Consider the following 12464-nt stretch of genomic DNA (forward strand, 5'->3'; position numbering starts at 1 on the left):
GAGATAGTTTGAAATCATTCCATGCGCAAAAACAACAGTTTCCTTATTTCCCCATTCACTTTTAATGGTGAGGTCACGTGACCTCGAAGAGTAGCAGGCATTAGCAAAAATTGCGAGTAGGGCATGACAGAAAGATGATTGGTGGTTTGTATGGCATGGCCATTTTTAACGGCTCGAAAAACCATTTCTCAAAAAGTCTAACTAAAGAGCAAGTTGTTGTTGATTATCACTGACTTGTGTTTAGGGGTTAATAATGACTGAATTTTTGAGTTTGGCCCAGAAATGTTGACAGCATTGTGTGCGTTGATCAATTCTGAGCTCAGGGACATATATTTCATTTAGATTATAAGCGTTTGTTTTTCACAACTTCCAGCGTTTTAAAGAGCGCCGGGCCTTCAGTAGAGCGGCGAGGTGACAATTGCCCCTACATCATGTGGTTTACTGGCGCATATCTCGAAAAGTAGCAGGGAAAAGCAGCAAAGCACCTATATGGAACAAAAGATGAGTAATCAGAGGCTAGTATGAAATGTTCATTTTTAGCCGCTCGAAATAACGTTTTTATAAAAGTCTAATTAAAAAATTGGATATGATTTTAAATTACGTCTTGCAGCTGCTTGCAAACAGCTAGCATATCTTGCAGAAAAGCGATGCAATATGTCAGAATGATGTTGGCACAGTGAACAACAGTGCTCTGAACTAGTCTGACAGGAAATTTCGTTCAAAACGACGATTGGTCTACTAATAAATTACCACTAAAGTTCATCATTAAAATCGGTAAATGTGGTGGCCTATAGAGAATCTAAATTGTCTTGTGTTTGGTGACAACTGACGACCTCAATTTTGACCTTAGGCCAAAACTAGCATCGGAATCGTATTCTTCGATCAATTTGGGATTAAATGATACCTATTTTGTTCATATTGCGGACAGTCAGTTTGGGGGAATTTCTAGCGCTTTTTCAGGCTGCCGGCCTACAGTGCGTTGGCGGCACGGCGGAGGTGCCGGCCTGGCTGTTACGCTCGATGAGAGACGCTCCGTCAGCGCCGACAGCCGGGGAATCGCGGCAGTGACCCGGTCAGAGGTGCCCCAGGTAACGAGGCGCCCATGGAAATCAGCGCTCTTGTTTCAGGCTAAGCACCTCCTGGGCTTCCCAAGAGCTGAAGTCGCTCGCACAGATCGGAAACGACTCATGGCAATTTAAGCTCTTCTAGATGTGAGTTCGTGATAAGGCCCAGCCAGTCTTTAGAAATCAGTCACTGGGTGAGGCGCCGACTCATCGTGGCTAAAAATTTCGTGACGCAGTTGCGGGGTAACGTTTTCACGGTGAATGGCGTCGACGACGAGTTGTCCGCTGGTCAGATGTGGTCCGTCACGGTTTCCAGCCGCGTGATGACGCGCTCACTTCCCCGGCCGGTCGGCATACCGGGGTCAGCTCTTCTGCTCACGTCATTCTGCAAACGACCGGCTCAAGAGACACTCAGTCGCTCGGTACAGGAACTCCTCACGATTCCTGACCGCCGCGCCTGCCATCTGTCGGCGGCGGCGGGAGTCAGTCGGCACATTCCAGCCGCCGCCGGCGGAGACTGCAGCGTAGTGTTAGCGGCCGGCACCGAGCCGCCGCCGGCCGCCAGTTCTCGGAGAGCCGCGGCGCGGGGAGGACGTGAAACCGCCGTGTCCGTACACCGACTGGGGAGAGTGAGAGCGAGTGAGAGACTCACACCAATGTGGTGAGAGACGGTGTCGGTGAGAGAGACCAGCGATGACGCGTCTGTGGGCGCTGCTCGTGGCGCTGGCCGCGGCGGCGGCGGCCGTCCCGGACTGTGAGAGGACCGACCGGACGCGGCCGGGACATGTGCTCTGTGAGCCGCGCACGCTGGGACTGATGGACCGGCTGTCGGAGGAGGCCGCGGTGGCCGCCGCGCCGGTGACCTCGCTGACGGTACGCTGCAGCAGCTCGGAGGAGGAGAGCTTCATCACCAACGGCACGCTCTCCGGACTGGGGACGCTCACCGAGCTGACGCTGGAGCGGTGCCGGCTGGCGGAGCTGCCGGCCGCGCTGGCCGAGCTGACGCGGCTGCGCTCGCTGACGGTGCGCACCTTCAGCGACTCGGTCGGTCTGGTGGTGGCCGACAGCGCGCTGCACGGACTAGGCGCCCTCCAGCAGCTCGAGCTGAGCCACAGCCGGCTGACGGAGCTCCCGGCCGGCCTGCTCTGCTCGCTCCCCGGCCTGCAGAAGCTGAACGTGTCGCACAACCGGCTCCAGGAGGTGGCCGAGCTCGGTCTGACGGCCGGCTGCCAGCTGCCGGACCTGGTCTCGCTCGACCTCAGCCACAACCAGGTGACGGCCCTGCCGAGCGGCGCGCTGGCGGCACTGCCGGCGCTGACAGAGCTGTCGGTGAGCCACAACGCTCTGGAGCTCCTCGGGGCCGGGGCGCTGTCCGGTCTGCCGACGCTGCAGAAGCTCGATCTGTCGGACAACGCGCTCAGCACGACGCCGGCCGAGCTGCTGCAGCCCACCCCGCGGCTCGCCGAGCTGCGGCTGGCGCGCAACCGGCTGTCGCAGCTGCCGGCGGCGCTGCTGCGCGGACTGCAGCGGCTGCTGGTCCTCGAGCTGGCCGGCAACCGCTTCAGCGCTACCTGGATCAACTCGGAGACGTTCGCCGGCCTCAAGCGGCTGCTGGTGCTCGACCTAGCGCACAATCGGCTCGGCCAGATCGACGCGTCCGTGTTCGCCGGTCTGTACAGCCTGCAGAGTCTGCAGCTGCACCACAACCAGATCGACGACGTGGCGCCCAATGCGTTTGAGGCGCTCTCCAACCTGCACACACTCGGCCTGTCCCACAACAAACTGCACAGGATCGGACCGCTCAGCCTCAACGGGCTCTTCGTGCTTAACACGCTGTCTCTGGACAACAACATCATCGACTACGTCCACCCATCGGCCTTCAGCAACGCCAGCAGCCTGCAGGAGCTCTCGCTGAGCGACAACCGGCTGACGCAGGTGCCGGAGGCGGTGAGTGACCTGCAGCTGCTGAAGGTGCTGGACCTGGGCAACAACTACATCTCGGCAGTGGGCGGCGCCCAGCTCGCCAGCATGCAGCAGCTCTTCAGCCTCCGGCTCGAGGGTAACGTGCTCACCGAGGTGACGCACGACATGCTGCGCGCCCTGCCGCACGTGCGTATCCTGAACCTGTCCGGAAACCGGATCCAGCGCGTGGAGCCGGGTGCGTTCGAGTCGAGCGGCGCCCTGGAGGCCGTCCGACTGGACGCTAACCAGCTGACGCAGATCGACGGCCTGTTCGCCGGCCTGTCGCGGCTGCGCTGGCTCAACGTCAGCGACAACAGCATCGCCCGCTTCGACTACGCGTCGGTGCCGCGCGGTCTCGTCTGGCTGGATCTCCACCGGAACGAGATCACCGAACTGAGCAACCGCGACGACATCGCAGACCAGATGTCCATCCGGAATCTGGACGTCAGCTTCAACCGTCTGACGTCCCTGAGTGCGAAGAACCTGCCGAAAAGTGCTGAGCTTCTTTCTGTAAACGACAATCTCATAACTTCCGTTGAGCATTACACCTTCTTCTTGATGTCAAATCTCTCACGGGTTGACCTCTTCGCGAATCAGATCACCCGAATGGATTTGAACGCGCTGAGGTTAAATATGCCCAATGAGACGCAGAGCATGCCCAAATTCTACATCGGTGGAAATCCATTCATCTGTGACTGTACGCTGGAATGGCTGCAGAGATATAACAAAATCAACCACTACAACCACTACCCCCGCATCATGGATCTGGAGAGCATCTACTGCCGTCTCATCTACAACCGCGGCCGCAGCTACGTGCCGCTGGTAGACGCTGACGCCTCCATGTTCCTGTGTCCCTACCAGACGCACTGCTTCACCACCTGCCACTGCTGCGACTTTGACGCCTGCGACTGCGAGATGACGTGTCCGGCCGGGTGTCGCTGCTACCACGACCAGTCCTGGTCCTCCAACATCATCGACTGCTCCAACAACAACTTCGAGGAGATCCCCGGTCGTCTGCCGATGGACGCCACAGAGGTCTACCTGGACGGCAACAACTTCAAGAACCTGTCTGGCCTGACGTTCCTGGGTAGGAAGAACATGAAGGTGCTGTACTTGAACAGCTCCAAGATTGAGTTCCTCCACAACCAGACGTTCGCCGGTTTGACTCAGCTCACCACCCTGCACCTGGAGTCAAACCTGGTCACCGAGTTCAATGGTCAGGAGTTCGTCGGTCTGGACCGACTGCGAGAGCTCTACCTGCAGGACAACCAGCTGACGCACGTTCAGAACAACACGTTCGAGCCGCTGCGACAGCTGGAGGTCCTTCGTCTGGACGGCAATCAGCTGGAGGACTTCTCCGTGTGGGAGCTGGAAAAGAACCCCTACCTGGTGGAGATCGGTCTCACCGACAACGCCTGGACATGCGCGTGCGACTACCTGCGCCGCTTCCAGGGCTGGCTGACCGCCAACGCCAAGAAGGTGGTAGACTTCAGCTCGCTGGTGTGCCGGTTCGAGGGAGACGCAGAGGCGCGAGCGATCTACGGCAGCAACGAGACGTGCTACGAGCGTCCGTCGCGTCGGACGGTGCCGGGCGAGGGGGTGGCCGACTACCTGCCGCTGCTGGTCAGCGCCGCCGTGGTGCTGCTGCTGCTCGCCGCCCTGACGGCCGTTGTGTTCGCGTACCGCGCCGAGCTGCGCGTCTGGATCTACTCGCGCTGCGGCGTGCGCGTCTGCTACCGCTCGGCGCTCGACGAGGAGCAGGAGCGGCTGTTTGACGCGTTCGTCAGCTACAGCGAGCGCGACAAGGCGTTCGTGCAGCACGTGCTGGCGCCCAAGCTGGAGCACGGCGAGCCGCCGTACCGGCTGGCGCTGCACTACCGTGACTTTGCGCACAGCGCCTACCTGGCAGACACCATCGTCGAGGCGGTCGAGTCGAGCCGGCGCACCATCATGGTGCTCTCGAGGAACTTTATCGAGAACGAGTGGTGCCGCTTCCAGTTCAAGTCGGCGCATCACGAGGTGCTCAAGGACCGCCAGAAGCGGCTCATAGTGATCCTTCTGGGGGACGTGCCGCAGCGCGACCTGGACCCCGACCTGCGGCTCTACCTCAAGACCAACACGTGCATCAGCTGGGACGACAAACTGTTCTGGGACAAGCTGCGCTTCTCTATGCCGGACGTGAAGAACAACATGCGGGGCCTGCGCTCTGTCTCACACTACTCCGAGATCGACGAGGCGAAATACTTCCAGCGCAGTCCCAGCACAATGGAGACACTATGGGGATAAGGTAAGCGCTGTTTGAATCCCTCACCCCTCCCTATGACTGTATCATTTATGATCAACGTCCGTTGCGTTATATTCAACAGAGGGTTATGGACGGCAATACTCATTATTCAACAATGGCCCCCGGCCGTGTGCCCCCACTGTGTGGCCGTTGAACGTGGACTCACGCGATGGGGCAATCTTGGTCATTAGAGTTTTATGACGCCGCGTGTCCTACCGCATCATCCACCCCCACCAACTGATTACTGGAAACAATGACCGGCCTTTGGCAGTCAGTGGCCTCTGTCCGATTTTATCCGCAGACAATGGTCGAATCCGCTCACTGAAAAGTAGCATTCGTTGCCTAAAAATTCTACTTAAACCTATTCGTTCTGCCTGTGTGGTGATACTTGTAGTCATGCATATAAAAAGTGAGCCAAGGATAGATTTGAGTCATTGTGTCATGCTCGTAGCTCATCCATCAAGTGGGTTGACATATCAGCTCATGCGAGCTTTGCGTGACACCTGTAAATGTGTGCACCCTATGAGCGAGGGTGCAGATTCGTCTAAAGATGCACCGCTTTCTGCTTGTTTGCCACTGCTGTGCTCACGGCGCAAACCATTTATGGGCCGCATTTGGCATGTCAGCTCGACCGCCTTTAGCGCATTACCGATGAGGGTTTTGCATTTGAATCGCGGTCTGCAGCGGCGCTCGGTAATAATGGACTCCCTCTGCGGATGACGTCATCAATCGTCCGTATTTTGCAGAATACCGCAATTACGGCCAGCAGCGAGTTAAACGTTTATAGGCTGCCGACCATTAGAACTACACACCGGTCGGCATTCTGAAAGGCTTACGTCGGCCCCATTTGTGCAAAGCGCACATGTTAGGACGGGCGTGGGCTCCAATACAACATCAAGACATCAATCACAGCTGTGGACAGGATGACGCAAATATGCCCGAGACGATTGGATGCAGGATTTTCCTTGGTTTCCATTATGAGTTCATCTGGAAAAGCCTTCAGTAATCCTGACGGCTCGCTGAAAGAACGAGTCCAGCCAAATGTGGTGTGAGCATCAGGAAACACGCTTTATCGTTACTCTTCCTGCAGTAGATACTGATCTTCCATTGCGTAAAAGCTTTTCAATGCGGCTGCAGAAACAATTTCACCCCTTCCCCAATTATTACTTATTCGGAAATTGCAGTTTTGGCCATCCACGCCTCCACCATTCCCATTATACTGCAATAATCATCTCATCCAACGCTCTATTCGTGCGTTCGTCCCGCCACGGGTGCGAAGAGTCTGAATTGCTTAGCACGCCCATCTGTTCTCATTCAGACCTGTTTTAGTCCGACCTTGCCAGAAATGTCCCAGACACGGCCATTTCTCTCCCCGGAGAGTAATGTTCGCATCTCGAGCGGTTGCGCGTCGACGTCTGCCAGGCTTTATCTCGCCAAGAAATGAATGCAAACGAGCTTCCAGCATGATGTCCCACTTTGTTTACCACGCACCTCGGCCGCAGCTGCCGAGCCAGCCCGGAGAAAAGACGTCAGGTCGGCGTGGGACGCTATTTTGACGCTCACGCATAGGCATCCCGTCTCTATCTTCCTCTCTCCTCTCGGCCACTTTTCAAACCATTCTACCCAGAACGTTCAAAACAGCTTCTATGGCAGTCAAAACTGTATTAAAAGGAAACAAGCAAATCCTCAAGAGTAAACACAGGTGGATGAGCATTGTTTCTCTAGCATCACGAATTTTACCGTACTGCACCGTTACCATTGGTTGCAAACACAGACAGCGGGCCGGTTTCCGACGGCGGCGGCGTGGCTCGCAGTTGAAAGTGGCCCGTTCCCGGCCATTAACAGCGCCTGCCATCAGCAGCGTCCGGCCATTCCGGTCCATGTGCCGCGGCCGACACGGACGCCCCGACACCCGTCCATCGCCGGCGCCTCCTGATAAGCCCCCGCGATCGTTACTGTAAGCCCGCGCTCAGCAAGGCTCCAGAGGTGACGAAAATGCCGCGGACATGCCGGAATTTCAGAATCGATAGGGATCGAGCCGGACCATCAGCGTTCCGGGGCTAAAGGTTAATGATGCAGGCCTCCATCTCCGGCAAGTAACATTCTTGAAGATATTTTGGAACCTTATGAGCGGGTAGAACATTTCAAAATAGCACTCGAGCTAAATGAGCTGCACCGCTTTGATGAATTATCTTCATAATACGCCTAACTTTCCTATACTCCTGACTCAACTGTTCCTCTCAGTGTTCTGGGGTCTTCCTCTGGCCGTCCTGAGCCCTGATGTCCTCCTCTGGCCGTCCTGAGCCCTGACGTCCTCCGCTATGGTCCTGTGGGAGCGCTCGTGGCGCGTGACCGACCTTTGTGTCGTCACAAATGCCGCCGACGCGCCTCTTCCGCGGCCGCGTCGCTCCGTCGCCGGCTCGTGTGGGGCGGCTTCCGTCGCTCCGTCGCCGGCTCGTGTGGGGCGGCTTCCGTCGCCGTCGCCGGCCGCTCCGCGCCGCCACGCTGTCGGCGCCGTCGAAGCGCGATTCAATTAAAGCTCGATCTAATGATGCCCGCCGGCGTCGGAGCTCCACAGAGGCCCGACAGGCGCCGCCGCTTGCTCTGACGTCGACCGCCGGTGTGTAACGACATTAATTACTGGCCTCCCTGGGCTCTGTCGGGCCGTCTCCGGCAGCCGACCGTCGCGTGCCGGCGGCCGCGTTGGTGGCGTGATTGGGGAGGAAGCGCGGCGGCCCGGGCAATGCGTGGAGGGTGTGTGCGCGGATGTCGAGAAGGAAGGACCGCGGAGGTGGCGCGGGGACGCTAAATCTGGGGTGCGCACCGCGCGCGGTGGTACGGCTCCGGTGCATCTTTTATTCATTGCATTGATCCCGCGCACGGCGTGGCCATCCGTCTTTATTTCGCATCATCCGCGGTATCGGCCGACGCGGAAAATTCGGCCCCGCGAGGTGGCCGCTGTTGGGACGCCGTAACGGGCCCGGCTGCGACGGTTACGCAGCTCGTTGTTGGAATATATTGCGGCGCGGAGCGCTCCCCGTCGCCGCCGTCGCCGTAGACAGCGCGTGATGGCAGCCGGAACAACGCTCCCCACCCCCGAAAATCTGCTACGTCGTGAATATCAATCGTCGGCACCGTCAGCGGGCCGTCTGAGCGGGGCGGCCGCCGCTCGGCGGAGACAGGCCGTGCGTGTGCCGTCATTTCTCCAGGGCGGCCGCCCAGAATAGGTCGCAGTAATATCGTCGCCCCGCCTGTGCCACTGTGGCCGAGAAAATAGCCCTCGGTGCCCCCGGCGGCCGCCGCGGCCGGGCCGTACCATGATTGGACGCCGACGGCCCGAGTGGAGCTCGCCGCAGCCGCCGCCGGTAGCCGGAGGTCCCGCAGTCGCCTGACGTCTGTTTACCTCGAGGACACCCGGGCCCGCCCCCAGTTACATGCATGGCATCGGTAATGGTGCGGTGTGAGCGTGCGTGAGCCGGGGCCATGCCCGCGCCCGGGCCAATTAGCCGCGTCCGGCGCCGGCTCGACTTGGGCTCACCTGCCGCGCACCGGGCCCAGCTGACCAAAGCCAGAGCGCCCCGGCTGGCGTGGCAAACAGAAATTATGGGTGCCAAAGTGCCCCCGGTAATCAGATGGTCACCCGTCGCTGCATCGGGGCAAAAAATCCCACTCGGAAAACGCGGGTTAATTGTAATGAGGATAATGAGGGTCACGGTGCCCTGTTTTTGTCTCTGAACTTCAGTAAAAATGAACGCAAGGAAACGGGCTAATGAGAGGAGAGTGTGATTTTCCGAATTTTTCGACGCCGGACTGCCGGTTTTCACACCTGAGAGATGATAATGAGACGTGTGCGCGTTTTTGTGTGGTCGGGTCGCGCTGGTCTCAGCACGCACCCGTCCGCCGTCCATCCGGCGCCGGCCCAGTATCGACAGATGTAGAGCGAGCGCGCCGTGCCGGTCATTTCCAATTCGCCGCCCGCATTGTCGGCCGGCCCCATCGGCACAGAATTGGAGCCGTCCGTTACAACGGAATCACACAGCCCGAACCGAATACCGCCGCTCTCCGGGCTCGACCAAATCCGCTCCGGCTTTGCGCCAGGCCATTCCAGTCCCGCTAGTTTGTAGTTCGTAAAGCTGCTCATCCGGCTAAAACAGTAAAGCTGCGCGTGAGTTCCTTCATTTTGTCTGCAAATTTGTGCAAATACCTGCTCTCTGTCTACGTTAAGTGCGCGAATTCCTCCCACCCGTGGCCGTACTGTGTGTGAATCTCCACTTTGCCAGATGCCGCCGCGGGCCGCGCCTCGCCGGGGTGGGTATCAGAGCGCGCGGCAGAACAATCGGCGCACCGCTGCGGCGCCGGCCGGCGGCTGTGGCCTGCTTTGTTCGGGCCATCGCCAGCGAGTTACGGGACGTTTATGCGTCGACTAATATCCATCGCAGCGAGCGGTGGCCGGCCGCGAGCTCGGCCGGCGCCCCGAGCTGCCGCGGGCGTCCCGGCTGCACGGCGGACGCCCGCCGCGCGCCCCGAGGACGCCCGCCGCGCAGCGCGGCTGGCAGGGCGCCAGTGGCGGCGACATCACAGCGCGCGCCGTGTCAGTGTGAGCTGCGACATATGGAGCGGCCCGCTGCGGCGACGCTCTGCCATGTTGGTCGAGTGCTGTCGTTCAGTGCAGTCGCCAGCCGAGCTGTCACGAGCCGGGCACGCCACAGATGGGTGTCTCAGAGTGGCCGCTGCTAAACGTCTTGCAGCGAGGCTGGAGGTGCACGCTGCCGCCGAGCGCCTCTGTTCGTCTGTCTGAGGGTTTGACAGCGGGCATTCTCAGAGACCACGCCACCGCTACTGTGCGCGCACTGCAAGGTATTCAAGCGCTGCTGCAGGCGCTTTCGCCTCTGCTCAATACACGTCAGGCCCTTCAGTGTGTCCGTTCTGTGCACCCGAGGCTCTCATTGTACGGTACCCTGCACTGCGGCTGCGACGCACCCCGCCATTACGGCGTTTCTCGGGACGAGTCGTTCCCAGTCAGGCAGGGGTATATCTGTTGGCGGGGTATCGGCGGGGTGTCGAGCATTGCCGGGTCTGCAGCTGTGACCGCCAACAGCGTCGCCGCCGCCGGGCCGCGCCTCTGCACTCGGGTCACTCGGAGGTCAGACCCGCCGCTCTCGGCACCCTGCCGCGAGGTAACACCCCAACTCAGAGTCTGTAGCACCCCAACTCAGAGCGGAGCTGGTGTTTTCCAGCCAGCCTCCACGCGTGTATCACCAGCGCGGCCGTTAACGGCGCGGGGGGCGGCGGTGGCGGCGCACCACCGCACTGTTATTGCCGCCGATCGGTGGCTCATTATGCCGCTGTCGCTGCCGAGTTCTGGCCCAAAGTTGGTCGAGCGAACCAGCCGCGCCACCCCAGCTCTCGTCGATCAAGTCGTCGGCGGCGGTGGGGCGGCGGCGGTGGCCGGTCGGCCGGCTGAGGGCGGTGGTCGGCCGCGCCGCGGAGGGTGCGCCCACTCATCCGTGCAGGCTGCAATCTGGACCGCGGCGCCGGCGGCCGCGCGCCCTTCCTAACGAGACGGCCGTATGAACCTTCACCCGCCGGCTGCACCCCGACATTACATGATTCATTAGCTCGGTGCGAAGGAGCTCGGCGCCAAGTAATGGCGCTCGTTCAGTGGTCTCGCGGCGTTCAGCGGCGGACGCGCCGGCTCGTTTCTGGTCTTTGTTCTGCCCGGGGCTGCCGCGCCGATCTGGATGTCTGCGTTTTATGGGTTATTAAGCGATGCGGGACCGGGTGTGCAGGGAAGGGCCCTGACGTGTGCTGTTGCCTCGTTTGTAGCGGCCATCCGGTGTGGCTCGTTTGTGACACGGCGCGTCTCTGTTGCAGGTGCGGGCGGGGACCGAGGCAGCAGCAGCTGCGATCTGTGATACCACGGAGGGAGGCGGCGACACGTCCGACCGGCCCAGCGCCGGCCTGCGGAACCTGGGACACAGCACGACAGTCACCGGCGCTATGCAAGAGCTCGTCAACACAGCGCACGCGCTTCAATCAAAATGACCGCATTAGTACGATCATCGACTGGTTCACTTTGAACAGGAATCTCAGGGACGGTCTGCGACTCGCCGTAACAGTGCGCGGGAAGAGCTCTCGGCGTCTGTGGACCGCTTCGTGTCTGGTTACGTCCGGTGATTAAGTGGAAGTGGATGCTGTCATGCTGGTCCGGTGAAATGGTGAAATGTTCCGTTGCTGCGCCGTGATGGGGTGGCTCCAGCAGCTAGCCTATTCCAATCGTGATGCTCGATGTGCGCCCGCGTGTTTCTATGATTCTAGTCACTCATGCGGTCCTGTATCAGTGTAAATATATTCTGTGATATGTATCGAAATATAGGTATCAAACAAGTGAGCGATGACTTTGGAGTCCGCATTTGTGCTGTCATACCACAACGCCCACCCACTGGGGATGGCCCAAATAAGAAGTTCGAGCCAGTCGCATACCAACTGACACACCAAGACGCGGTTGACACCTTGCCGTCGCTATCTGACTGGCGGCCATGACACCGGGACACCTCGGCGGCCATTGTGGCTCCGGCTGCCGTGCAGGGGCCGTCATGCGCCCTGAATACAGCTGTCAGGGGCGGTCGGCGGCGCGGCGCGGAGCTCGGGAAGGTGCCGCGGACCGGATGAGCCGCCGAGCGCACCAGGTGGTCGGGGCGCTCACACCCGCCGCGTGCAGCGCGACACTCGGTCCGGGCGGCACGATGGCACCTGCGGAGGGGAAAGGTTCGGTCTTCGAGGGAACGGGAGGGTGAGCAGGGATGGGAGCGACGCGGCCGTTTGTTCTGCTGTGGATGGGCGGAAAGAGAATCGCATAACTTAGCCGTTTGAGCGTGCAGTTCGCCGCTTACGAAAGGATAAGGAAGCACCTGTAGCAGTGCAACGAGACACCAATCCGGGCGTGCCTCGGAGCGAGACGTCAGACTCAGCGCACACCATTGACTGAATAGAAATGGAGACGTAAAACGCGAAACTCTGCACACTCAACGGCACGTGTTTTTGCACCTTGTTTGGCTTCCGGATTTAGCCAACCGAGTCTTGTTTGCACAGCGCCTGTAAGGAAATATGTCATGTCCTCACGTTTTGTCACACCTACAAACACTCCTTCCTCC

The 12464-nt window shown here is 59.6% G+C and overlaps 1 protein-coding gene across 1 annotated transcript; it reads left to right on the forward strand.

The window, feature by feature from the left end:
• Positions 1-1570: 1570 nt before the first annotated feature.
• Positions 1571-11701, forward strand: LOC122390204 (toll-like receptor 6). The gene is made up of 2 exons (XM_043382937.1): positions 1571-5313; positions 11185-11701. The coding sequence occupies exon 1, from the start codon at positions 1758-1760 to the stop codon at positions 5310-5312; it is 3555 nt and encodes a 1184-aa protein (XP_043238872.1). The 5' UTR covers positions 1571-1757; the 3' UTR covers position 5313; positions 11185-11701.
• Positions 11702-12464: the final 763 nt, after the last annotated feature.

Source organism: Amphibalanus amphitrite, unplaced genomic scaffold (assembly GCF_019059575.1).
Source record: "Amphibalanus amphitrite isolate SeventyFive unplaced genomic scaffold, NRLGWU_Aamphi_draft 000386F_arrow, whole genome shotgun sequence".
NCBI classification, from domain to species: Eukaryota; Metazoa; Arthropoda; class Thecostraca; order Balanomorpha; family Balanidae; genus Amphibalanus; species Amphibalanus amphitrite.